This window comes from Puma concolor, chromosome C1 (assembly GCF_028749965.1).
Source record: "Puma concolor isolate L17-30 chromosome C1, mPumCon1.1.hap2, whole genome shotgun sequence".
In the NCBI taxonomy this organism is placed as follows: Eukaryota; Metazoa; Chordata; class Mammalia; order Carnivora; family Felidae; genus Puma; species Puma concolor.
In genome coordinates this window covers 15,169,071-15,195,769 of record NC_141674.1, presented here as the reverse complement: position 1 = coordinate 15,195,769, position 26,699 = coordinate 15,169,071, and the positions used below count along the sequence as shown (strand labels likewise).

Sequence of the window (26,699 nt, the reverse complement as noted above, 5' to 3'; positions counted from 1 at the left end):
CCGGGCCGTCGAGCGTCCCAGCCGTGCGGCTCACGTCGCGCCGCGCCGGGGGGCGACCAGCCGCGGCGCCATGGCCTCGGAGTCGGTGAAGGTGGTGGTGCGCTGCCGCCCCATGAATCAGCGGGAGCGGGAGCTGAACTGCCAGCCCGTGGTGACGGTGGACTCCGCGCGCGGCCAGTGCTTCATCCAGAACCCGGGCGCTGCCGACGAGCCCCCCAAGCAGTTCACCTTCGACGGCGCCTACCACATGGACCACTTCACCGAGCAGATCTATAACGAGATCGCCTACCCGCTGGTGGAGGTGAGGGCGCCCTGGAGGCCGCCTCCGAGGACCGGCCAGGCAGGGCTGGGGGCCGCCCCAGGGGTCCTGAGCGGATGGCACTGTACCCAGAGCTGGGCGGGAACTAGCTTCCGGAGGAGCGTGGGTGGGCACCAACAGGTTGGGCTGAAGTCTTTTGTCTAGGCAGGACACGGCTGGGACCCACCTACAGCCCCCACGCCCGGGTCTCCACCGTCTGCAACGCCAAAGCTCGTCCTCACCTCCACCCCTTCCAGGCCCCTGCCCACAAGAGCTCCAGTCCCCAAGACCCTCCACCCCCCAGCCCTCCACCGTCATCTGAGAACTTGAGGCCTTCTCTCAATGCTCTAGCCGCTGCCACCTCCTCCTGCTCCCAGGCCATGGCCTCTGCTTCCTCCCCTCAGCATTCAGAATCCCCTGTCATCCTCCCTGAGTCAAGCCTGCGGGGGGGGGGGGGGGGGGGGGGGTAGTGGCGGGGAGACCGCCGCTTCCCTCCTGCCGTAGTCTTGGAGGAATGGAACCCCATTACCTTTGGTCTAACCTACCATTTTCTCCAGCAACAGTTTGTGACCCTTAATAGGGCTTTTGCTTTCCAGAGCACTCACACTAGGTAGCTGGCACATTTGGGACATGGGGAGACTGAGGCCCAGGGGAGGGAAACTTGCCCAGGCTCCCAGGGTTGGTTTCTAGCAGAGGAGTGGCTGAAACTCTGCCTCATGCCTTCTGGCCAAGGGCTCTTCCTTTCTACCAACGCCTCCCCACCTGTTCACTGCTCAGCGGATCACTAGTTTAAGTGAGATGTCACAGATTGTCCCACGAAAAATGGAAGTTTGGGAAATGCTGCGTCCGGCCTCCCTGGTGTGAAGCTTCACAAGGCACATTATGACACCTGAGTTCTGGGGAGTCTTGCAGCAAAGGAACTGGTTTGACTTACTGAACCCAGCGTTTCCCAAATGCATTTTAGGACCCTTTTTGCTTTCACTGGCAGGCCAGTCACCATCCTCCAGAGCACCTCCTTTGGTGGCCCCATCTCTTCTGTGAAGGCTCAGTCAAAGCCCTTGGCAGGGTTGAAGAACTCCCCGGTGGTCAGGGCCTGATGGAGGTGATGCCCCGGGGGACGAGGGCAGCTCTCCCCAGGTTGCGTTCCCAAACTCTGGGATGGCCAGGCTGTCCTGCTGTCCTGTACTCCCAGGCTAGAAGGGACCTGAGGGGTTGTCTGGTCCACCTCACCTCCCCACTGGGTCCCTGAATGACCAGCCAGTGGCAAGAGCTCACTCTTCCCCAAACAGCCCCTTTCCCCTTTGCCGCTTGGCTCCTAGAAGACCATTCTGCACGGTGAGCCAGAGTCAGCTTCCCTGAAGCTTTCAGCCACCTGCCCTGGCTCCGTTCCTGAGGCCCACTACCACCTCTGCTCCCTTGTCCAAGATTGGCCCCTTAGAGATCTGAGGAGTCCAAGATTGAGTCCTTCTTGGCCTTGCTCATGGGTCCCTGCCTCATCTTGGAAGTAATCCCCTGAGGAAGCCCCCCTTGTCAGGGTCCCCAGGAAGCCCCAGCCTGGAGTGAGGGAGGCTAAGGACACAGTGGCTCTATCAGATTTCTCCTGTAGCTCTCCCTACTGTCCCGAGTTCCCCCACTACTTGGGATTCTCTGCCAGGACCTGCCTCTGGACATCACGCAGAGCTTCAGGCTCAACACGACATACATTCATTTTCATTCATCCATCCATTCAGCTGGCAAATAGCATCTCCATGCCAGGCTCATCCTTGGTTTGGGGAGCACAGCCCTAAAGAAGACCTGGGCTCTGCCCTCAGTGAGGCCACAGTCAGGGAAAGGAACAGCTAAGCTAATAGCTACGGTCCAAGGTGATGAGTGGGAGGAGAAGCCTAGGGGACTTTGGCAACATAGAGAACCTGGGCTTGGAGGGCATGGGAAAGGAGGGGGAAGGTTGGGAGGGCTTCCTGGAAGTGGTGAGATCTGAATTGAGACCTGAAGGATGAGAAGAGTAGGTCAGGCAAGAAGGTGGTGGAAAGGGCCTTCCAGGTGGAGCCCAGCATTTGATTCTCACAAGACTCTGGATGCATGTAGAGCTGGTGTCCTCATTCCTGGTGGGGAAACTGAGGCTGGGAGTATCACAGAATGAGTTTTTTTTTTTTTAAGTTTTTAAAATTTATTTTGAGAGAGAGAACGAGTATGGGGGGAGAGGCAGAGAGAGAGAGGGAAGAATCCCAAGCAGGCTCCACTCTGTCAACTTGGAGCCTAACTCAGAGCTTGATCTCATGAACTGTGAGATCGTGACCTGAGCCGAGATCAAGAGTCAGATGCTTAACCTACTGGGCCACCCAGGCTCCCCAAGGGGCTGTTTTGATACCCACACGGTACCTGGTCCCCGTGCTGCATTTTGCTGCCTTCCATTAAATGAGCAGTGGGCGCAGCAGAGGCAAAGCCCAGCTCAGGGGGCTCTGAGCCGGGAGCACTGCACCATTAGGGGCTGTGTACTGTGTGCCCCGCGGGGCTCTGACCCAGGTCCCGAGCTCTCTCAGGGCTTCTGTTACCTCTGCGGGGCCTCCTGCCCAGGCCCTGGCCTTTGGGTCCTATTGCACAGCCTTCCTGTTCTCTTCTTTCCTGCTTCTCCTGCACTTAAATCTAGTCCCTATTCCTGATCTTCTCTGTCACTGGGTGACCTCTTTGGCTCTCCTGGGTGCTGTCCACCCCAGACCCACCCCTTCTGCCCATTCACATTCTCGCCGGAGCTACGCCCCTCCACGTGTGTCTGGCCCGCTGCCTGGTCTGTGGGCTCTTTCCCAGCCGGTGGCTTTGCCATCTGCCCCTTCTTCCCACTTAACACCCATGGCCTTTGAGTCACCTCTAATGAGCCGCCCCCAACCCACCCACAGGCCAGGTACTACGGCTTCTACCACGCCCAGACGTCAATACAGTAAAAGCCATAGCATTCAGTCCCTCGATGGGACATTCAGCAGTGTTTTGGGGAGGGGGTGGAAGGGGAACATGAGGCAACTTAGGACAGACTTTTTTTTATTTCAATTGCAACAGTTCTGTGTTTAATGTGACGTAGGAAAAATACTTAGCGCATCCAGCCTGTAATGCAGTTTCAGAGGGATTCTTGTTGAGCATGTGAGCAAGTGAGAAGGAGTCAGTTAGCAGTGGGTTTCCTGAGAGTCAACTTGTAAGTAGCAGAACAGGGTGACGTGCAGAAGCCTGGGTGGAAGGACAGAGCGGCCGACATGCAGGACCCGTTCTCAGTGCAAGCCCATCCCTTGTGGATCTGGAGGTAACCCTAGATGGGTGAAACCTTTTTGAAATCTTATGTTTTGCCTTAAAAATGTATGTAAAATTGTTTTCTTTTAATTCTTTTATTGTGTATTTTTGAGAGAGACAGAGCGCAAGCCAGGGAGGGGCAGAGAGAGAGGGAGACACGGAATCCGAAGCAGCCTCCAGGCTTTGAGCTGTCAGCACAGGGCCGACACGGGGCTCAAACCCACAAACCGCGAACCGTGAGATCGTGACCTGAGCTGAAGTCGGACACTTAACTGACTGAGCCACCCAGGCGCCCCTGAAATTGTTTTCTACTTCGCTCCAGAACAGTGCTGTTCTGTAGACCTCCTGCAGTGGTGGAAATATTCTGTTTCCAGGCTGTCCAAGTAGGTACCGCTGGCCGTATGTGGCAAGTAAGCACTTGAAATGAGGCTACTGCTACTGAGGAAACTGAATTTTACTTTTGTTTAAAGTCCAGTTAAATTTAACTAACTCAGTGGCTAGTGGCCCCCACATTGGACAGCACTCTTGAGCAGTGATTTCTAAAACACACATAATGTGGGCCACATACATCATTTGAGTTTTCCAGTAGCCACATTTTTTTTTAACGTTTATTTATTTTTGAGACAGAGAGAGACAGAGCATGAACAGGGGAGGGGCAGAGAGAGAGGGAGACACAGAGTCGGAAACAGGCTCCAGGCTCTGAGCCGTCAGCACAGAGCCGGACACGGGGCTCGAACCCACGGACCGTGAGATCGTGACCTGAGCCGAAGTCGGCCGCTTAACCGACTGAGCCACCCAGGCGCCCCTTCTTTTACTTTTTTTTTTTTTTTTTTTTTAAATTTTTTTTTTTCAACATTTATTTATTTTTGGGACAGAGAGAGACAGAGCATGAACGGGGGAGGGGCAGAGAGAGAGGGAGACACAGAATCGGAAACAGGCTCCAGGCTCTGAGCCATCAGCCCAGAGCCCGACGCGGGGCTCGAACCCACGGACCGCGAGATCGTGACCTGGTTGAAGTCGGAGGCTTAACCGACTGCGCCACCCAGGCGCCCCTTCTTTTACTTTTTAAAATGTGGCTACTAGGGGTGCCTGGGTGGCTCAGTCGGTTAGGCGTCCGACTCTTGATTTCGGCTCAAGTCATGATCCCAGGGTCGCGGGAACGAGCCCTGTGGCAGGCTCTGCGTTGAGTGTGGAGCCTGCTTGGGACTCTCTCTCCCTGTCTCTCCGCCCCTCCTCTGCTCAAGCTTGTGCACTCGCTCGCTCTCTCTCTCTCTGAAAATAAAAAAATAAGTAAAAGTAAAAAGTGAAAGGAAACAAATGAAGCTAGTTTTAATAAGAGATTTTTATTGAACCCAGTATATCCGGAACATTATTTCAAGAAAACATACTGGTAACGTGTGGTCATTCTTTGATATCAGTGAGAGATAGTTGACATTCTTCCGTCATGCCAAGTCTTTGAAATCAGATGTGTGTCTTACTTCGTATCATGTTGCGGATGCTAAAGTGTCAACAGTTCAAACGAAATGGAACAAAAAATAAGGTTCTGTTTAATGGAAAAATATTTTATATTGCTTCTGTGAAATGTAAATTAACTAAAATCAAATCAAATAAATTCAGTTCCTCAGTCGCACTGGGCCCATTGCTAGTGCGGCTGGTGGCCACCCTTCCGGACAGCGAAGCGATACATGTTTTTGTGTAGAATATCTTCCCCGGGCTTGGGTGACGCTGATACTCTGGGCCCCGCACCATGTGGACCCTGCATGTGTCTCCAGCTCTGAGGAGCCCAGCGGTGGCTCCTGGCCGGGCGGTGGGTCTGCCATTGCCTCTCCCCCACCACAGGGGGTGGTCCCTGTGTGCAGCCCCCTGGAGCTCTGCGGAGGTGCAGGATCCCACACAGTGGTCAGGGTTTCCTTGAACAGACGAAAGGGGCTCATCCGGTTCCGCCCAGAAGAATGAGGCCTGGCCGTCAGAGAAGCTGTGAATCATGATTTCTGGTTCCTTCAGCAGCAGTCCCTGGGGATCCCGAGCCCCATGTTGGCCCACAGGATGGGTCTTTGCGGGTCACTGGGTGTGGATGCCAGGTGGGCCCTCGGGGCCTGGGAGCAGCTCTCTGGGCCCACATTCTGACACAGAATTCCCCTGCCCCGTGCTGAGTTCTAGAATCAGTGACCTCATGAGCTCTGTGAGGGCAGGGACTGGGGTTCCGCCTTGATCACCGCCGTGTCCCCAGCCGGAGCGCCGTGGAATGAACAGACGCGTCAGTGAGTGAAGACCGATTTCAGGGTTGCCGCCGCTTTGCTTCCTTTCTTCCGTCCCCCCCGCCCCAGCTCCACCTGCTCTCAGACTCTGACCTCTCCGCACCCCCTCAGCCTGGAATGCCTTCCACTTCCTCCGCTTGCCTGGTGTGAGGGTCGCTTGTACAGGTCCGTCTCCGCCACGTTTCAGGCAGACATTCAGTGAGCGCCCCTGTACGCGAGCCCTCCGTGTGCCAGTGCAGGAAATAGTTCGCGTGTGAACCTCACTACAGGCTTAGAAGGAGGTGCTGTTCTGATCCTGAGGGGAGAACTGAGGCTCAGTTTGCCTGGGTAAGACCAGCTCCCCCGGCACAGTCAGGAAAAGGGTGAGGCCAGATTTGAACCCCTGAAAGAGAGGCCAGGCTCCATCGCACAAGCCCTTGACTCCACACACGGACAGTGTCCCCCACCAGGAGGTGGACCCCTAGAGGACAGAACTGTGACTTACTTATCTCTGTACCGCACAGCCAGCCCAGTGCCATCCTGGGAGGGGCCCTGAGTCTGTGAGTTAGGAGACGGCCGAGTCCAGCTGGGCTTGGCCGGCTGAGCACCGGGCTTTGGTTCTCCCACGCAGGGTGTCACTGAGGGCTACAATGGCACCATCTTCGCCTATGGCCAGACGGGCAGCGGGAAGTCCTTCACCATGCAGGGCCTACCGGACCCATCCTCGCAGAGAGGCATCATCCCCAGGGCCTTCGAGCACATTTTTGAGAGCGTCCAGGTATGGGCCTCCTGGAGGGAAGGGGCAGGTCTGGGGGCTCTTGAGACATTACTGTGAATGGACCGGGAGGACTTCAGAGCCTGCCGGGACTCGACACAGGTAGGCGGAGGCAGGCTGTGGTTTCTGGAAAGGGGATGGGAGAAGAACTTCACGCTGAGAAAATTCTACGTGCCAGGGCCGTGGTTTCCTCCTGCCATTTCTGGATCGTAATGTATCATTTGATCCAGAGCACTCGTCCGAGAAGCCATTGTAACCATCAGAGCCTCCCTTTTTACTCGGCAGTTGCTACTGACCAAGCCTTGTGCAAAGCCCTTTGCATAATTATCTCAGGGAACCCTCACCCTGGCCCAGGAGATCACTATCATCCCATCGTCGAGATAGGGAAGCCCAGACGTGTAGCCCCTATGTGCTGGGCCAAGACCGCTTATCCCAGTGTCCAGGCTGCAGGGGAGAATTGCCCTGGTGGCCTCTCATGGCTGTGAGCAGAGATTCCTGCATCTGGGAAATGGCAGAGCAGGGACTGCACCCCTAGTTGGCTGTAGAGGGATCAGACCGTGGCCAGTGCTTGGTCCTGACCTGTGGCCCTGCCAGGCAGGGTAGGGGGCTCCCCTCCCTTTGACATCGCCTCTCCTGCCACGAGGTGCTTTCGAGATGTCCTGGCTGCAGAGGGCTTAGGTTGCAGGGGCAGGGCTGGCAGCAAGTGATCAGGCGTCTTTGCTGTCCCTGTCCACTCCCCGCAGTGTGCAGAGAATACCAAGTTCCTGGTCCGGGCCTCCTACCTGGAGATCTACAATGAAGATGTCCGTGACCTGCTGGGGGCCGAGAGCAAGCAGAAACTGGAGGTGGGTGCAGATGCGGCTTGGGCGGGAAGGGGCTGGTGGAGGGGGGAGGCTGGCATCAGGCCGTGCTCCCTCAGAAATACAGGGGAGGTGTTCTGAGGGCACAGGCGCCGGTTCGGACTAGAGCAGGGACTTTTGGACTTGAATTTTGGAGGAATCTCTGAATCCATGTTGTAGGGGAGTGGCTAATGGGCCTACCCCCGACCACACGTGGCGGGGGCTGCACCTCACCTGGGAGAATCCCACCTGTGTCTGGTGAAATAGATGAAGTCTTTGTGATAGATTTCATTTGGAAAACTGGGTTCCACTTCTGAAAAAATTACTGTGAAAATCTGTAAGTGCCCTTCAAGCTAAAAAACCCAACATAATGATCATCATTTATTGAGCACTGTTCACTGACTGCTTTGTGCACGTGATCTTATGTAATAGTCACAGTCATCTTGTCAGCTAGCTGTTATTATCCCCAATCTGCCAGTGTGGGAAGGGACGCTTAGCTTAGTTAGCTTTCCCAAGTTTGTGGCCCAAGCTGGATCTGAACCTAGGTCTGTCTGACTTCAAGGTCCTGAATCTCAAACATCCCATTTCACGGCTGTTGGTGGCCTGAGATTCTGGGACTCTGTTCCCTTTCGAGAGGGTTCTGGTGTGGGGGCACCCCAGGACCCAAGACATGACCTTATAAAGTAGTTGTGGGGATTGAAGAGGGTGGTGAGGACAAGCTGCTCACAGGGCGCAGGAGCACGGGAGGCCGTCAACGGGTGAGTGCTTTCATGCCATCGGGATTCCAGGAAATGCGACCCGGGGCTCTGCAAAGGGGAGCCCTCTAAGGAGTCAAGGACCACCCGCAACAGAAGAACCCGGGACTGGCTCAGTTGGTCACTGAGAATCACACACGTTTTGTGACTTTCCCCCTCTTCTAGAAGGCTGGAGTCAGAAGGAAAGAGCATCATTTCCCAGCAAGGTGCAGCAGCATTAGATGCTTTGAGAGGAGGTCTATAAAGAATGGCAGAACTTGGCTGACCCTTTGGGGAGCTCAGCGAGGTCAGGTGACCTACCAGGACTGAACAGCCAGTTGGTGACAAGGCTGGACCCAGGTCTAGGCCCAGATCTAGGCCTTGGTCTGAGGCCTTGGTCGTGTGTCCTATCTGGGGCTCTTTAAATGCTGGGTAGGCAGGTCAGGTCCAAGGAGGAGAGGCCCACTGGGGGAGGCTGAGCCAGTTCTGTGGCCAGAATGCTCCTGGCTGCCCCTTATCTGACCAGGCAACCAGTGGACATCCCAGGGGGCCCACGACCTGCATTGGGAGTGAGCTCACCTCCTTCAGTGTCAGAATGCCCCGGCTGAGAGAGCCTAGGTTGCCGGGGAGATTCCATTTATGGGTAAAACCAGTCTGAGGGAGACAAGGTGATTTGCCTGAGGCTAGGAAGCCAGAGTCAGGGTTGGACCTTTTGGGTGACAAAGTGCTGAAGTCTTCCCAGGGCATGCGCCTGGACAGCTACGGGACGGGGTAGGGGTGGGAGAGGCAGAACCAGGTGCTGCGATGTCTCCCACAGCCCTCCTGCCCCACGTGACCTCTAGATCGGACAGGACGTCAGAATCACCTGGTTCCCCCCACCCCTTCCCCATGTGGGGGCCGGGCTGTTTCCCCATTCAACTTCGGCCTCCTGCTTGCCCCCTGACCGCCCCCCACTTGCCCTGGGCTCATCTGGGGTGGGGGGAGGTTGTGAGTTCCCTTCTGACCAGCGACCACTCTGTGATCCAAGTGAACAAGTCAGACATCAGAGAGTAGCAGTCTTGAAAAATTTGTTTGTCCCAGCCGTATGGTGGAAAAATCCTTAAAAGTTTGATCTGGGAAGACCCATAGAGAGCTTCTAGTCAGGCCTTTCCTGGTACAGATGAGGACAGTGCGTCCCAGGGAGGGGAAGGGACTTGACCAAGGCCACACAGCTAATCACTAGTAACGGCATTGGTACCAGAACTTGTGAGGGGCTTTCCCCGAGTATTTTGGGGGGTCAGCAATCTGGAAAACCTCTAGGGCAGTAAGAAGCCAGTAGTGGAGTTCTAGTCAAGGGAGGCACATCCACTGAGTGATTCATTCATTCAGCGAAGACGGGAAAACCTCCTGGTGCCAGCTGCCAGGCCACATGCTACAGCGGGTCCACAGGGGTGTGACCTCCCTTCCTTCCAGTCCCCATCCTGACTGGGACCTGGCCTGGCCCCTCCTTCTCAGCTCCTGACCAACACAGCGGTGCTTGGCCTTTCTATGCCGGAACCTCCAGCCGCCCACCTGGAGTCTTTCTACTGTTTTCTCTATCCTGGAGCTGGAGTGCCTGAGTCACAGCTCAGCCCCCGACAGGGGAATGGGGAGAGGAGGGAGGCACAGGGCATCGCTCCCATGTGTCAGAGTCAAAAGGCCAACCTGGGGGATCAGGGTCCCCTGCCAACCTGCGCTGGGACACCAGGGGGCCCTCCTCCCCTCCTCCAACACTGCAGACCCTACAATGGCCTCGGTTACCCAGTCCCTGAGGGCTGGCAGCCATGCTCTTGCCCCATCTGGGCCCCACGCCTCAGGCTTGGTGAGTCAGGCTGCCCGGGGTGGGGGGCAGGGGCCGCCAGTGACAGCTGCACTCTGAGACGCTCCCCACAGGGGCACTGGGGGGTGTGGAGTCGCCGCCTCCTGGAGAAGGTGCTGAAGGTGCTCCTGTCAACCTCAGAACAGCCTTAGGAGGAGAGCTGTGCTGTTCTGATCCTTTGTTGCAGAGGAGGAAACTGAGGCTCCACGTACCTAGTAAGACCAGCCCCTGGGCACACAAGTCAGGAAAGGGTGAGACTGCTTTTGATTCCAGGAGGCCAGGCCCCACAGCACAAGCTCTGAGCCCCAGGGCCTGAGAGTTTTGGTAATTAGAGGTTAGATCAGCCAGGGCGAGGAGGGATTTGGGGGAGCAGTTTCGCTCCCTCCGTCCCGACCCCCACTGCCCATACTGGGCAGGGGAGTGAGGCCTCAGCGCCTCTCAGTGCACTGGGGAGCAGTGTCAGGAGCCCCTCCTCCGTGCCGGTGGTATCCCAGCCGTTGCCATGGTGACCAGGCTCAGGGCGGTGTGGCAGGGAGGAGTAGCTCCCCGGGCACTCAGAGCCTCCCTGGAAGAGCAGGGCTGAGGCCGAGGGGAGGCAAGACTGTGGGGGATCTCGAGGTGGGGGAGCCAGCTTTCCAGGGCCTGAAAATAGGGCCGCGGCACCTTGACACGAGGGCTTGCCCCACCCCTGCACCCATCCCCCACCCCCCCCCACTCCTCTTACCTGCTCCTGAGAGACCGCCCCCACCCGCCCCCACCCTCCTGGTGCTGTGCTGGCGGGCTCCCCTCCACAGACCCACCTCCATCCTTTTCCGAGTCCTCATAAAGGTCTTGCAGAAGTAGGATTCGGTATCATTTGGCAGATGAGGAAACGGAGGCAGAGAGAGGCAAATTGACTTCTCCAGCCAGCCAGTAGCAGGGTCAGGTCTCTACCCCAGGTCTGCCCGACCAAGGAGCAGGCTGCTTCCCCCCGGGGGCCAGGAGCGGCCACTCGGCCAGCGGGCCTGCCGTGTGCAGGCAGCTTCGGGGTCCTGGGAGCAGGTGGCCGTCGATGCCCGTGTGTCCTTGGCGACGGTACTGTGAGACGCTGGGGCGGCAGTTCTGGCCGGCTTCAAGCCACCCTCTGCAGGGTCTCCTGCTTCTGTCCTTGGTGCTCCGTCCTCACCCCCAGCCTCTAGGTCAAGGTCATCATTTCAAGCTTCAGTTACCGCAGGACGCTGCAGCCTCTCTCCATAGACTGCCTCTAGAATCTTCTTTTGCCTGTGACCCCACTACTGCCCTGGCGCTAACAGCTGTGTGATCTTCAACAAATCACTTAACAATTCTGTGCCTCAGTTGTGTTTCCGATCTGTGAAGCCCGGTCCTTCATTCTGGGTCTGGCTGTTTCTCCACATGTAAGCAGATAGGGCAGGCCTGTGTGCCCCCCAAGCCCCCACGCAGCAGGGGCCTGACCGCCCACCCCAGGGACCGTGAAGCTGGAGCCCAGCACCTGAGCCTCCGTGGCTCAGACCAGCAGACAGATGACTCTGCTCTTTGCCAGACTAGTTTTATTTCCTCACACTTGACAAATGTTTCATCTCACAGCTCTGTGTCAGCAACAGAATAACTTGGCTGCCTGGAGAGGAAGCAGGGAGCAATCAGATAAATTAATTTACTCGCTGCCATCACGCTGAGGGCTGGGGGCCCGCTTGAGCCATGGGCCAGTGGGAGTTCTTGGCAGCAAGTGGCCCCTCCCCGGCCATGATCCAAGGTCTGGAAACGTTCCCGTGTCCTCAGAGCCACAGCAGAGAGGCGATCAGAAGACGTGTTGACAGGGCACAAGAGAAGATTTCAGAGCCCTTGGGTGATGACAGGGTCAGTCCCTGGGAGCTGAAGCTCCCAGTCTGGAAACCTCCTTCATAATAATAGCACTAAAGCAGCAGTGAGGCCGGCTGCTGGTATTTACGGAGCACTTGCCATGTGCCGGGCACTGCGCCAAACGTTGTTTGGGCCTTATTTGACTGAAACCTCACCACAACCCTGAAAGATGGGCCTCTCATACCCATTTTACAGATGTGGAAACTGAGGCCTAGAGAGGTTAAGTGACTGGCCCAAGGTCCCACAACAGGTAAGAGGTGGGGTGAGTCTGAGGCTGGTTCCACCTGGAGCAAAGCCCCTGCCCGATGCAGGGAATTTGAGGCGCCAACCGGCACCGCAGGAGGGCAGAGGTGGCCCGAACTGGGCCCTTCCCTGGATTCCTTGCGGGTCCCCAGTCTCGCCCGGCTCTGACCCGTCCCTTTGCCCCACAGCTGAAGGAGCACCCGGAGAAGGGGGTGTACGTGAAGGGGCTCTCCATGCACACGGTGCACAGCATGGCCCAGTGTGAGCGCATCATGGAGGCGGGCTGGAAGAACCGCTCGGTGGGCTACACGCTGATGAACAAGGACTCCTCGCGTTCCCACTCCATTTTCACCATCAGCATCGAGATCTACGCTGTGGGTATGCGGGGCCAGGTGGGCACCCTGGGGGTGGGGCCCATCTGAAACTGGGAGAAGACTCTCGAACTGCCTCGGGGCAAACCCAAGTGGCCCCTCCCACGTTCGGGCCCATATTTCCAGGAAAAAACAGCATGGACAACAATAACAGTAATACTAGGAGCTCGTTCACAGTGAGCACTTACCATGGGCTGCGGGGTTTATGTGCATTAGCTCATTTACTCCTTACAGCCCCAGGAGGTGGATACCAACATCGTCCCCTCTTACAGATGAGGAAGCCGAGACCCCACGACTAGAAAGTGTCAGAGCTGGGCATCGATCCCAGGGCTCTGTCTCCAGAATGTACCACCTGGACCTTTCGGGTTGTCCTCCTTCTAGACAGTGCTCTCCACTCTTCAGTCATCTCCCTCTTCCTTCTTTCTGGAAGGGTCCCTGGGGAAGGGAAGGGGAAGGGAAGAAACTCCTCTTTGTTTCTGGCCTCCCGTAGCTGCTGACTTCACACACTTCCTTCTGTGTAAACCCCACAACAGTCCTAGACACAGGCAATTTAATTCCCATTGTACAGATGAGAAAACTGAGGCTCCGAGAGGTGCAGTGGGTTGCTTGTGCAGAGTTCTGCAACCAGTAAGCAGTACAGCTGGGATTTGAACCTCGTTCTCTCTGACATCTGGGTTTTTCCCATTGGCACTGCAGCTGCCTCCATGTCTGAGGTTCATCGTGAATAGAACTCTGGAGAGCACCGCAGCAGGATGGAGCCTAGGCCCAACTGGGAACACAATTCTGGAGAGATCCCTGACCCAAGGTCAAAGCCAGGGTACCTCCTACCACATCACCCAGACTGTGTGGTGACCTGGCTCTGGGTCAACTTGCTTGTGTTTTCTGGGTCTGAGTCTCCCCGGGGTGCTGATATGGGGAGGGTGGGGTCAGTGAGGTCACAGCCTCATGTGATGAGGGGGACAAGTGGGACTAGGACAGGGGAGGACAGAGTGAGTGCCTCTTGGGCTTTGCAGGAGGTTTTGAAGGATGAGGCAGGCTGCCTGGAAGCAGGCTTTCTCTGGAAACAGACTTTTGAACGAATTTAAAAGGTGCTTATCATTTCCATTATAAAATAAGTTCAATCAAGATAACTTAGAGATTAGAGAAAGGTGGGGAAAATTACCCAGAAACCCAACTGCCTATTAGATTTGAGCATATTGGGTTTTTTTGGTCCTTTTTTTCCCCTATGAAAATTATAAACACAATCGAAATCTTATACTGTAAATAGTTTCTCCTCTGCATTTCATTCCCCGTGCCTCACTGAGCATCATTACTGCCATGTCTTTGTGACCATGGGTCCCTCCTGAGGGACAGTGCATCAGTAATGGTCCTGTCTAACCAAATCCTTACAGGGTGGTAAAGTTGTTTCTAGTTTTGTGGTGCTGTAAATAATGCCACAATGAACATCTTTGTGCACAGAGCCTTTTCCACATTTAGAGTCATTTCCTTGGATTGTATATCCTGGCATAGACCTCCTGGGGCAAAGGGTATAAACCTGTTTAGGGCTTCTGGTTCATTCTGCCAAGAGCTTTCTCTTTCTCTCTTTCTTTCGTTCTTTCTTTCTTTTAAGAGCACAAGCAGGAGAGGGGCAGAGAGGCTGATAGCGTAGAGCCTGATGTGGGGCTCAATCTCAGGAACCGAGAGATCATGACCTGAGCCCAGATCAAGAGTCAGATGCTTAACCGACTGAGCCGCCCAGGCGCCCCCAGCCAAGAGCTTTCCAAAAGCACGGTTCCAAGTCCCTCCTTCCTGCTGCTGCTTTAAAAAAAAAAAAAAAAAAGCCTCAAACTTCAAGCCCCTCACATATCCAAGCCTCTACTGGGTACCAGCCAGATTTTCTGTTTCTTTACTTCAGGTTGCTGTGCACATGGACAGATCTAGGCCAGTTCTGGTTTCAACCAGCAGGAGACTAAGGAGGAAGCCCCTGCCCCTCCGCCTGCCTTCCCCCTCCCATCTCATTGGAAACCGAGTCAAGCGATTTCCCCCAAGTTTCATAGCTACTAAGAGATAGAATCAAGATTGGACCCGCAGGATCTGTGCGTTCAATACCTGTGCTCTAAGCCCCTGCTACCAGCCAGGGCTCAACTCCAGTCACCCTTAGCACCTGGGTCTGCCTTGCCCTCACGGCCTCAGTCACTGCAGAATTGGGCTTGTTCTCAGGAGGAATGAACCCCTCCCAACAACCAGCCCCAGTGAGGAGTTGTCAGTCTCATTTTGTTGATGTGAAAACTAAGGATCAGAGAGGTACATGACTCTGCCAAGGTCACACAGCAAGGAGGACGCAGGGGTAGGTTGGGAACCAGGTCCGAGAACCTCCAAAGCCAATGTCTTTTGCATTGAAAGATACAATCACGTTCCCCCACCTTTCGCCCAGTCATACCCCCTGCCCCCACCTTTGGCTTCACAGGAAATCTGGAGGAGCTATTAGCACTGAAAGAAGCCTTGCTGCACTCAGAGAATAGTCTGGACCTCCCAGCCCCTGCTCCCCAGGTCAGGCAGCCCTGTATTCTGATCTTGGATTCACCGCTTAGCAGCAGTGTGACCTAGGGCAAGTTAAATGCCCTTTCTGAGCCTCAGTTTCCTCATCTGGAAGATGGGGACAGTAATTGTGCCTCTTTCATGGGACTCCTATGTGCTAACGTGAGACCCTCGGCAGGTGAGAGCGCTCAGTGCCTGGTGGCTAAGTGCCCTCCCCCTCTGCCCGGTCCGTCTGCAGACGAGCGGGGCAAGGACCACCTCCGGGCAGGCAAGCTGAACCTGGTGGACCTGGCGGGCAGCGAGCGGCAGTCCAAGACGGGTGCCACGGGGGAGCGGCTCAAGGAGGCCACCAAGATCAACCTGTCGCTGTCGGCGCTGGGCAACGTCATCTCGGCCTTGGTGGATGGGCGCTGTAAACACATCCCCTACCGGGACTCGAAGCTGACTCGGCTGCTGCAGGACTCGCTGGGGGGCAACACGAAGACGCTGATGGTGGCCTGCCTGTCACCTGCAGACAACAACTACGACGAGACGCTCAGCACGCTGCGCTACGCCAACCGGGCCAAGAACATCAGGAACAAGCCACGCATCAATGAGGACCCCAAGGATGCCCTCCTGCGCGAATACCAGCAGGAGATCAAGAAGCTCAAGGCGATTCTGGCCCAGCAGATGAGCCCCGACAACCTGTCAGGTGCGCAGCTGGGGGAGGAGGGGCAGGAAGGGCCCGGACTGAGGAGAAAGGCTCCCTCCCTTTGTCTTCTGCCTCTGGCTTCCCATCTGAGAGACGCAGAAGCAGGGCCCCATCTCCTCTCCACTTCCTGCCAGCATAGCTTTTTGAAAAAAAATTTTTTTAATGTTTATTTATTTTTGAGGGAGAGAGACAGACAGAGTGTGAGCAGGGGAGGGGCAGAGAGAGAGAGGGAGACACAGAATCCAAAGCAGGTTCCAGGCTCCAAGCTGTCAGCACAGAGCTCGATGCAGGGCTCGAACCCACGAACCGCGAGATCATGACCTGAGCCAAAGTTGGAAGTTTAAGCGACTGAGCCACCCAGGTGCCCCACATAGCTTTTGAACAGTTAGAGAGAGCCCTGGTGTGACGGCCGGACGGTGTCTGCTCACTGACGGACTCAGGAAGAGGTCCGTCTGGCCTGTTCTGTCAGCTGAAGGCTCTGTTGCCTGCTCCCGCCTCCAGGCTGCACATCCACCATCCCACCTGTCTCCCGCCTGTCTCTGTGGCAGCATCGTGATGCTGTGCTGCTTAGCAGCCGGGTGACTCACTCCCCCATGTCCCACCCCCTCTCCCACTTAGGCACCTTGTGATTGCAGCTCTCACACGAAGGTGTTTGGCTGTCATCTGGCAAGTAGAAATCTGTACCTGCAGCACAGGCCTTGCGGGGTCCTTGCAAACTCCAGGGTTTTGTTTACCCGAGGATCCCTTGGGGAAGGGAGCACGAAAGAGCCTGAGTCCATCTGTTCATTCATCATCTCCCCACCCACCTTCCTTCTGTCCATCCATTCTACATACCCGTTCATCCACTCATCCATCCACTCATCCATCTAACCATCCATCCGTCCATATACCTACCCAGCCAGCCACTCATCCATCCACCCATCTACCCATCCACTCATCTATTCATCCATCCATCCATCCATCCATCCATCCATCCATCCATCCATCCACCCAGCCAACCATCTACCCATCCACTTACCTATCTACCCATTTGTCCATCCATCCATCCATCCATCCATCCATCCATCTACCCATTTACTCATTCATCTACCTACCTTCCATCTACCTACCCACCCTCCCACCCCACTCCATTATTTATCCATCTACCCACTTAACCATCTACTCAACAACCATCTGTTTAATCCGCCCATCCATCAACGCATTCTGTCTACCTGTCCCATCCATCCTACCATCCATACACCCACCCGCTGGTTCATTCCATGCTGTCATCCCTTCTTTTTATCTGTGCTTCCACTCATCCCCCCACCCATCCACTCAAAGCATACTGAGCACCCTCTTGTGTGTGGACCTGTGCCTCGGCAGCTCCCATCAGCCGCGGCCCTCAGCCCTGTGGTTCCTGGCCTGTTTCTGTCTTCAGCCAAACTTGAAACACTTGTGTCTTTCCCCAGCCCCGGTTGCTCTTCCTTGCACCTAGCGTGGGCAGGCCCTGAGCCCCGACACAATGAGCCTGCCCTCGTCGTCCTCCTGTCCTTCTAGTTGTTCAGTCGGGGGATCCTGCCTCAGGCAGGCCTCCGGTGTCAGCTCACTTAGCCAACCCCCTCCCTCCTCCTTTTTATTTTTAATGTTTGTTTTATTTTTGAGAGAGGAGGAGGGGTAGAGCGGTGGGGGGAGAGAAAATCCTAAGCGGGCTGTACGCGGAGAGCAGTGAGCCCAATGTGGGGCTCTAACTCATGAACCACAAGATATGACCTGAGCCGAAGTCAGATGCTCAACCAACTGAGTCACCCAGACGCCCCATCCCCTCCCTCCTCCTTGAAACCCCTGGTTCCTGGATGCCCTGTGACCGGTGTCCCTCCTCCCTCTACTGCTGCTCGTCAGTGCTCCCCTCTCCCTACCCCCCTACAGGCTCACTAGGGTCGGTCCTCCATTGTCACCTCTCTCCATGCTCATTCCCAAGGTGGCTTTATTTTTTTTATTTTTATTTTATTTTATTTTTTCAACGTTTATTTATTTTTGGGACAGAGAGAGACAGAGCATGAACGGGGGAGGGGCAGAGAGAGAGGGAGGCACAGAATCTGAAACAGGCTCCAGGCTCTGAGCCATCAGCCCAGAGCCCGACGCGGGGCTCGAACTCACGGACCGCTGAAGTCGGACGCTTAACCGACTGCACCACCCAGGCGCCCCCCAAAGTGGCTTTAAATGCCACCTCTGTGCCCCTGGCTCACATGTGACCCTTCAACTTGGCCATGGGACTTGTGTTGAGGTCTTAATTCATAAATGAGACTGAGTGGGAGCTCGGAGAGGTCGGTGTTACTCATGATGGAGAGACGGAGAACACCACATGGGGCCACAGGGGAAGCACTGGTGTTGGTCGGGAGCCAGGGAGGAGCAAGGGGATCCAGTGCAGAGCTGGATTTCAAGCCGTCACTGGCGTTTCTGTGGGGAAGGCAGGGCGGGAGCAACCGCGTAGTGGCTGGTTTGAATAGTTCCGGGGCGCCCAGTGGCTCAGTTAAGTGTCCAACTTCAGCTCAGGTCATGGTCTTGCATTCATGAGTTCAAGCCCCGCGTCACGCTCTGTGCTGACAGCTCAGAGCCCGGAGCCTGCTTCGGATTCTGTGCCTCCCTCTCTCTCTGCCCCTCCTCAGCTCACACTTTGTCTCTCAAAAATAAACATTAAAAAATTATAAAAAATTGAATAATTCCCGTGGGTTGGGGCTCAGGGGCAGTCCCTGCTCATCTAGTCCTGGCCCTCAGGGGTTTAGGGCAGGGGGAGCCCGGCTGGGACTGCGAGATAGAAGGGGGGTGTGGTGTGGACTTGGCGGTGCTTGGTTGGCACGTGAAAGGTGGGCTAATAACGACTGGCAGGTTGTTGACTCTAGGAATTAGCTGGCCCCGCGAGGGGCCGTCTCTCCCTGGCTGGCAAGTCCCCCACGATGTCAAATGTCACAAAGTACAGAATATGTAAAAAAACCAAAAAACCAAAACACAACCAATTGCTACACAGTGGCCTCTGAATTCCGGACTTGAATAGCTAGCTGTTTAGTGTCATCACCTGAGTGATGACAACACTCCCCTTCCGAGTGTTCAAGCCAGAAACCCTGGGGTCGCCCTTGGTTTCTCGTTTTTGCTCCAACCTGCATCCAATCCAGCAGTAGAGCTGGTTTCTACCTTTAAGATATGTCCAGAATGTGTCCACTGGTGTCCCCTGAGTCGCTAACGTCTCTTACCCGAATTACTGCAAAGCACACCCACACCCCGGCAGGTATCCCGGAGTCTGCCCTTATGCCCCTCCGTGCATCCCCACACAGCAGCCTGGGAGGTCCTGTTCAAACGCAAGTCCTTTTATTGCCCTGCGCAAACCCTCGGCGGCCCGTTTACCCGAGTCAAAGCCAAAGCCCTCAGCGCAGCTTCCAACGACCCCACGATCCACCCCGTTCCCTCTTGACCTCCTTATCACCCATTCTCTCCCTTCCTTGCTCCACTCCAGCCACACTGGCTTCCTGGCCGTTTCTGGAACAGTCCAGGCTCTCATCTGCCACAGGACCTTTGCACTCACTGCTCCCTTCTGTCTGGAAAGCTCTTCCCCAAGACCTCTGCCTACTTCTCTCTACCACTTCCTTCAGGTCACTGCCTTTGCCTTACCTTGTCTGAGAGGTCCTCCCGAGCACGCTGTTTAAATTGTAACCCTTCCCCTTGGATCTTACTCCTGAGCACCCTCCCTGCTTTCTTTCTCTTTCTAGAACGCATCCCCTTGTACCGTGCTGGCATTTTGCTTATTTATTTTATGTGCCTTCTGTCTCTAATAGAAAACCCAATGTGGGTGTGGAGTTCTGTCTGTTTTGTTCAATGCCGTTTCCCCAGTGCCTAGAACATGCAGGTGCTTAAGAAATATTTGTTGAATGACTGAGTAAATTAGCATTTTGTGTAGAGACGTGCTTCAAATAAATTCAATACTGTGAAGTCCGTTTTGAATAAGCATTTAGTTGTCTATTTATGGATTTCTGCTTAGTTCCTGCAAACTGGGTGCACCTTGGTCCCAGCCCTCGTTTTCCATCTGTCTCCCAGCCCTGCTGTCCAGTCAGGTACCCCTAAACCCTGTCCAGATCGAGGAGAAGCTGGTGCCCCCATCTGTGATCCAGCCTGACACAGAGGCCGAGAAGCAGCTGATTCGGGAGGTGAGCCACTGGGCAGGTGGGAGAATGGCTGGCAGGTGGGGCCATCTTGGAGCTCAGAAGGCTGAGGCTCAGAGAGGTGCCATGACTTGTCCAAGGTCATGTCGCTAAGGAGAGTCAGGGCTGCGATGTCAGCTCGGGGCCTGACTCCAGAGTGCAGTCCATTCCAGGTCAGGGCCTGTATGGGGAGAGCAGGGAGGGGGGTGGGGGTGTCTGCAGGAGTCTCTCCTCAGTACCCCAGGAGGAGGTGACTCTGGGTTGCTAGGAGTGGAGAAGGCCTTCCAGGTGGTGGCAGTGGGCTGTCCCCAGGTGCGCGGTATGGGGAGGCCAGAGTGGAAGGGAGTTGGGCCCCTCTGCAGGTGCCAGTGAGCCAGGGGCTGAGAGCTGGGCAGTCCGGGTGGGCAGTGGGGAGCCCCCAGGCACTCATTTGACCAGTGGATATGTGGGGAGCTGGCCTCTCCAAAAAAGCTGTCACCTAGGGGCACCTGGGTCATGCTCCCACATGTGTGCCTTCCAGCATCTCTGGGAACCAGCAGGGCAGGTAATAATAATCCACTGACTTACAGGTGTCGAGCTGATCCCTAGAGGGGGACTTATACAGCCAGACTCGGCAAAGCTTCCTAACTTCCTGTTTAGGCTCTGTCCTGACTGTAGGCCCTGCTGGTTTCTGGAGATTCTTGCCAGTTGAGGGCCCCATTCAGAGACCTCAGCGTGGGGATGGGACATTGGCTCTTTCCCGGTGGAGGCCGGGCAGGGACAGCTCTTCAGGGACAGGGGTCTGGACGCCTCTGCCTCTCGGCTGTAACCTCAGGTGGGATCAGCCCTGGGGCCCCTGGGAGCCCCAGCAGGGCTGTGGGGGCCTGGGGCCCAGCCTCTGGGGGGCAGATCGGGTAAGGCCTGGGAGTCTGAGTCCTGTGAGCTAGAGGACTGGGAGAAATCCACCCGAGTCCCCAAGGGCTGCCCATGGCAGGCAGAGGCTTTTACTCCTCGGGGAGAGGCTCAGTTGTGACCCCCGACGGACTTTGTCCTGGCCCCTGTGAAGGTTCTGGTTGCTCAGGGCTCATTGCCCTTCCTCTGCTGGCCTGGAGGTTCCTGGTGGGGATGTCAGGTCATCTCTGGAGTTCCGGGCCCAGCTCCTGGGGTGGTGCAGGTCGCTGGCCTCCTCCTCGTGGTATAACCCAGCGGACGCTACATCAGAGCACTGTCGCCTGAGGCCACCACCAAGGTTTTTTTCAGGCTCTGGTGTGTCTTCTCCAAGCCCCGCTTGGAGGAAGGGCTGAGGGTGTCTGTCTTCCCTCTCTCCTTCCTGCCCATTTCACTTATGACTGGCATTTATTGAGCACCTACTGTGTGCCTGCAACTGTGCTTTTCTTTCCATTCCAGAGCTAGTCAGGATGTTCAAGATAAGGGGGGTGGCCCCTGTGTGGGGCGGCGAGGGTACCGGGCTGGGGATGGGCCCAGCCACGAGTTGGAGATGTGACTCTGTGGGCTCAGTCTCCCGGCTGCACCAGGAAAGCAGGCGGGGGCGGGGCGGGGTTTGGACCAGAAGAGTCCCAGCGTCCGACCAGCTTTTACCTTCTGCAAGTGCAGTTCTCGGTGGGCTCTGTGACCTCGGGCAGGTTGTTCCAGCTCTCTGAGCCTGTGTCCTCGCCTCTAGAAACGGTGCAACAGCAGCTTTCCTGCTGCTGTGAGAGGGGGAGCCGAGGGGCGTCTTCTCGCCATTGGGCTGTGGAACAGGCACGAGGCAGGATTTGGGGGGCTGGATTTGCCCTCCAGCCCCCTAGCCAATCATCAGCAGGCATTGAGCCCCTGCCGGTGCCGGGCCCTGTAGCTGGAGGTGTGCGTGGGGCCACGGAAAAACGTACTGAGTCCTGGAGTTCTGAGTGCTGGAGGGAACAGGGCATATGTTCTGTGACTGCAGAGGCCTCACACCGAGAGAGAAGTCTGCGGTGCAGGAGGGAGGTGGGGATTGAAAGAGCAAAGTCACCGAGTGGGCGGCTTGGCTTCGGATGGACGCGCCATCTGGAGATGACAGGAAGCTGTGGGCTGGGAAGCGAGGGCATGCTTCCGTGTTCTCAAGAGAGGAAGGGGTGGAGGGCTGCCGCGGTCAGAGAGCGGAAGGACCCAGGAGGGGCACCAGGCCACCTCAGCGGTCCTCTGTGGTTCGGGGTCACACATTTACAACTGGGACTAGAAGTTGGTACTGCCGTATGTGTGCCTATGCGTGCCTGCACGTGCACATGTGTGCTCGTGCATGTAGACGTGTGTGCGTGCATGTGCACGTGTGTGTAGGCATGGGTGTGTGGGCGTGTGTACGCGTGTGCACACATACACCTGCATCTCCAGCCAGGGGTTACCGGTGTGTAGGTGTGACCAGGCTGGGGCCTGGGTTTCACTGGGGCCAGGGCCGTGCTGGGAGGGAGCCGTGCAGGGGGCTGGGCGAGGGAGCCAGGGGTGCTTGCCGAGGGCTGAGTCTCATGTGGGGCCCGGGGGGAAGCTGGGGGCAAGGGCAGGGGACACTGAGAAAGCGGACGGGGTGTAGGAGGTCTCCTCGTGGCCACCCCGCCAGAGAGCTGCATAGTTCTAGGCAGGCCGTGGAACCTCCCTGGGCCTCCAGAACCCTGTGTGCTGCCCTGAGGCTCAAAAGCGTCTCAGATGTGGCCTAGAACATGCAGTCACGGTTTAATGATCCTCTGTCCCCTTCTGTCCCTCCTCCCCGAGAGCCCACATCATAGTGTCTGTACTGTTGTAGAATTCTGTGCTTGTTCTGTGATTCTGGAAGGGTCCTGGCCAGGTGGGCACGGCACAGGAGCTCTCTCTCCCCTAGTGGCTCCGTGACACCCAAGGTCATGTACTGTCATTAGCTCATAACCCCCAGCCCTGCCTGTGGGAGACGTGCATCAGCAGCTGAGTAGTCTGGTTACCGGCCAGCAGTCTGCTCCATGCACTTGCTGGTTCAAGGGTTAGCCACCGAGCCCCTCCTCTGTGCTAGGCGCTGAGGGGAGAGTGCTTGCTGTGTGGCAGGGGAGCTGGACGATAAACCTGTACTCGACTAAATGGAGAGAACCACGGGAAGCTCATGACCCATGCCAAGAAGAAATCAGTGAAGTGACAGAGAGGGTGGTCAGGGAGGGCCTCTGGGAGGAGGTGATACTGAGTTGAGGTCTGAAGGAACAGCTTGCTGGGGGTGGGGGCGCAAGGGCAAAGGCCCTGAGGCAGGAAGGACGTGGGGCTGGGGCTGTCTAGGAATGGACAGTGGCCCGTGTGCCCAATGTGGCAAAAATGAGGTCTAGTCAAGGGGCAGATGGCCCAGATCACTGGGGACTGGGGTCAAATGGAGAAACTTTTGTCCTCTAACATAGGACGCCATTGAAACCTGGCCTAACAGACGGGAATGAGGGTGCCATGTGGAGAAAGTTTTGGGGCAGGGGCAAGAGTGGAGGATGGGGATGGGCTGGGAGGCTCTTTGGACCAGAGCTGACGGTGACAGCAAAGATGGAGGGAGAAGCAGAGAAATAAAAATGTATTTCGTGCTCGACTGCTTGAGAGCTATTTGGCTAAAACGTATTTATTGACCTGCACAGGCCTTCATGATTTATTGCTTTGTGGAAAGATAGATTACAGCCAAATCTTAGATAATTAGCCTGTTAAAAATGGAGAGTGAAGTTCAGAAGGGTTTTCACCAGCCAGTAATCACCCCAGGGTCGCGTAGGCCATTTTAACTCTGTTCTTGTGGTTTATCGGTATTTCCTGGGCTGTTTGAATGACAGAAACACGGAAGGCTGCGTTTCGACCCCCTGATGTGACGCGGCCCCCCCCCCCCATATCGCCCCCCCCCCCCCCCATATCGCCCCCCACTCCCAGGAGTACGAGGAGCGCCTGGCCCGGCTGAGGGCCGACTACGAGGCGGAGCAGGAGTCCAGGGCCCGGCTGGAGGAGGACATCACTGCCATGCGCAACTCGTATGACGTGAAGCTGTCCGCGCTGGAGGAAAACCTGCGAAAGGAGACAGGTGGGTGGCCAGCTGGCTCCCCTCCCCATTTTACTAACTGACATTTCTACACACTGGGCTCAGTGCTGGGTACTCCTCACCACAGCCCAGCCAGGTAGGAACCACAATTATCCTCGCTTTATAGGTGAGGAAACTGAGGCACAGAGAGGGTAAGTAAATTGTCCGTGGTTACACAGCTGGTAAAGTGGCGTCAGGATTGGAACCCAGGCAGTGTTCTCACCCACGCAGCGTTGCATCTGTGACGCCTTGGCCTCAGGCTGGGTTGACTTATCACCCGTGTTTCACGGGTGAGTTCCTTCCCCCGGTTTCTGTATTTTTCTAGTCTTCTCTCCCTTTTGAGCCTATCTGTTATCCAAGCAAACACACCCCAAAATAAGGGCTCCGTGACTAGTGAGAACTTGCGCCTTGCTAAAGATTTTTGTTGTCTTTTTGACATTCTAGAATGTTCCACCCTACCACTATCATTCAAATACCTGTGCCACCAGGCAACTCAGACCTCCTAGGACACCCCCAAATACCATAAAATCCTTCTTGTATTGATGACAATATTGGCCAATCGTGAGGACCATTTATGGGGCGTTACTGGGTGCCAGGTGCCCCCTCAGTGAGTTAGGATGCACTGAATTCTCACATTGCCAGGGTGCAAACTGAGGCTTGGGGAGCATCAGGACACAGCGACAGAGGAGTGGGTGGGTGTAGTGCCCATGGGTTGGGAGCACTGAGGAGGCCTGTGTGACTGTAGTCTCATGCAGGCTGGCAGACCCAGAGGAGAGGGGAAGGGCAGGTTCTAGCATTTTCTGTCCTTCAGAGCGTTCCTCCAGTCCGCTTTGAACATTAGGCTTCTGAGTGATTTTATTTGCTCTACCCTTCATCCACAGTGTTCACTGAACTCCCACGGGTCTAGTGTATCCTGTGGACGAGAGCCCTGAGCCGGGTGCCCCTGCAGGGGCCCCTCTGGGTCTCGTGTGTGAAGTCTGCTCGCCGATCAGGAGCTCTCAGCAATAGACCTACAGGGCAGTCACCTTATGTGATAAGAGCGGTTCCAAGGCAGGGTGGTAAGAGCCCAGCACCTAGTGGCTGGGGAGGTCAGAGAATGGACAGCTCATGGTGCCAGTCAGGGAAGACTTCCTGGAAGAGGTGAAGGAAATGGGGTGTGAGTTCTGATAGAGATGAGAGGCCAAGATTTGGGGGCCCGGGAGGCTCTGTTAAGCATGTCCCTTAGAGATGGTGTGCGTGGGCCGGCTCCCAGGGGGCCCCTCATCCTACTCTGGAAGAAACTAAAGGGAGTCTCCATTTGCAGAGGCTGTCCTGAAGGCGGGGGTCCTCAAGGCCCAGGGCACGTCCAGGGCTGAGTTTGCCAACACGTCTGAGGACTCACCCACGTTCCACTACGAGATGGCCGTGAAACCCGAGGTCTACTCCCTGCCGCGCACTCTGCCCGGCGAGCACGTCTCCAGGACTGAGGTTTCTCCCAGCTTCGAGGAGCTGCCCGAGGCGGAGACCTCCAAGTCTGACGTGTCTCTGGGGTCTGACAAGTCTTTCGCACTCGAGGAAACCTCCGTGTCCGAGGCCTTCCTGGGGCCTCGGGAGCCCTCCGACCTGGAGTTCTTCATGCCCGAGGTGGAGGCCAAGGGCAGATATTCCCCAGACGAGTATCTCAGCCAGGAGGCTGCGGGGCCCCTGCTGCAGGAGGGGTGCGTCCCCGAGGAAGAGGAACCACAGCGGATCACCCTGGAGCTGTTACCAGGCCTGCACGACCCGTTTGCCGAGGTGGAAGCCAAGCTGGCCAGGCTGTCCTCCACCGTGGTGGCAGCCGAGGTGCCCCTGGCAGACGTACCCAAGGTCCCTGCACAGGTAGCTGATGTCACCCAGGCTCCCGGGCAGAAACTCAGTGGGCAGAGCTCAGCTGGGGGCACACAGGTCGCTGGGCACGGGCAGATGTCTAACCTCTGGGGCCCTGGCCCCCCGCTGCCACCTCTGCAGTGGCTCTGGCTTGGTGGCGGCTCGTGGGCACCGGTGTTCAGGGGTCCAGGAAGGGAGAAGCTCTGTCTCATGCTCTGTAAGCCGGTAGGGGAGGGGGGAGGGAGGCAGGAGGCTTTGCCAGGTGGGCGCCCGTTCTGCTGAGGGAGGGATACCTATTTGGGGGATTTGCTGAGTTGCCATGGTTACGCTGTTTCCAGGCCCAAAGGAGCTGGAGGAGGCCTTGGCTGCCCTCGTGCTCTGGCAGGCTGGGGTCTGCGGGAAGGCAGCTACCAGTCAGGGACCCCCCAGGGATCTGGTGGGGCCACTCTTCCATCCTGTCCCCTTTCCACCCGCTGTGATGTTTTAGATTCCTTTCCTCTTCTCCCCCTTTTGGTCTTTTTCCTTTCCTTTGTTCTTTTCCTTTTCCTTTCCTTTCCTTTCCTTGCCTGCATGTGCATGTACATGCGTGTGCACGTGTGCGTGTGTGTGTGTGTGTGTGTAAAGAGCACAGGCCTTTGAGTCAGACAGACCCGGGTTAAATCCCGGCCCTACCGCTCACTTAGTTATGTGGCCTTGGGCAGTCACCTTTCTGGGCCTTGGTTTCCCCTTCTGTAAAATGGGGATGCTGAAGCGTGTTTCACCCGAAGTATTGCAAGCAGGGAGCACAGGGGAGCATACTCCCTCCCCGTTTCTCTCTTCCCTGTTCTCTCATCTCCTCGCCCCTGCTCCCCACCCATCCCCTCAGCGGTGACAGGCAGGAGGAGCTGGTGGCTTGATGAGGCCTGGGGCTGGGGGTGTGGGGCACTGAAGGGGAGGTCAGGGAGCTGAGGTTGATTCTGGCCCACTGTCCCTCCACCCCCCGCCCCGCCACTCCCCAT

The 26,699-nt window shown here is 56.4% G+C and overlaps 1 protein-coding gene across 5 annotated transcripts in view; it reads left to right on the top strand.

Annotated features, from left to right (window-relative positions):
* Positions 1–16: 16 nt before the first annotated feature.
* Positions 17–26,699, top strand: part of KIF17 (kinesin family member 17) — a 48,209-nt gene continuing 21,526 nt past the window's right edge. For 4 of the 5 annotated variants that reach the window (XM_086715877.1, XM_086715876.1, XM_086715875.1 and 1 more), the window contains exons 1-8: positions 17–301; positions 6,443–6,589; positions 7,330–7,431; positions 12,285–12,474; positions 15,223–15,675; positions 19,741–19,850; positions 23,712–23,859; positions 25,160–25,713. In XM_086715877.1, coding sequence (XP_086572003.1) covers positions 71–301; positions 6,443–6,589; positions 7,330–7,431; positions 12,285–12,474; positions 15,223–15,675; positions 19,741–19,850; positions 23,712–23,859; positions 25,160–25,713 — 1,935 coding nt within the window. In that variant the 5' untranslated portion in view covers positions 17–70. Of the gene's footprint in view, positions 302–5,975; positions 5,998–6,442; positions 6,590–7,329; positions 7,432–12,284; positions 12,475–15,222; positions 15,676–19,740; positions 19,851–23,711; positions 23,860–25,159; positions 25,714–26,699 lie in introns of those variants that run through there. The other variant, XM_086715878.1, reaches the window with a different exon arrangement.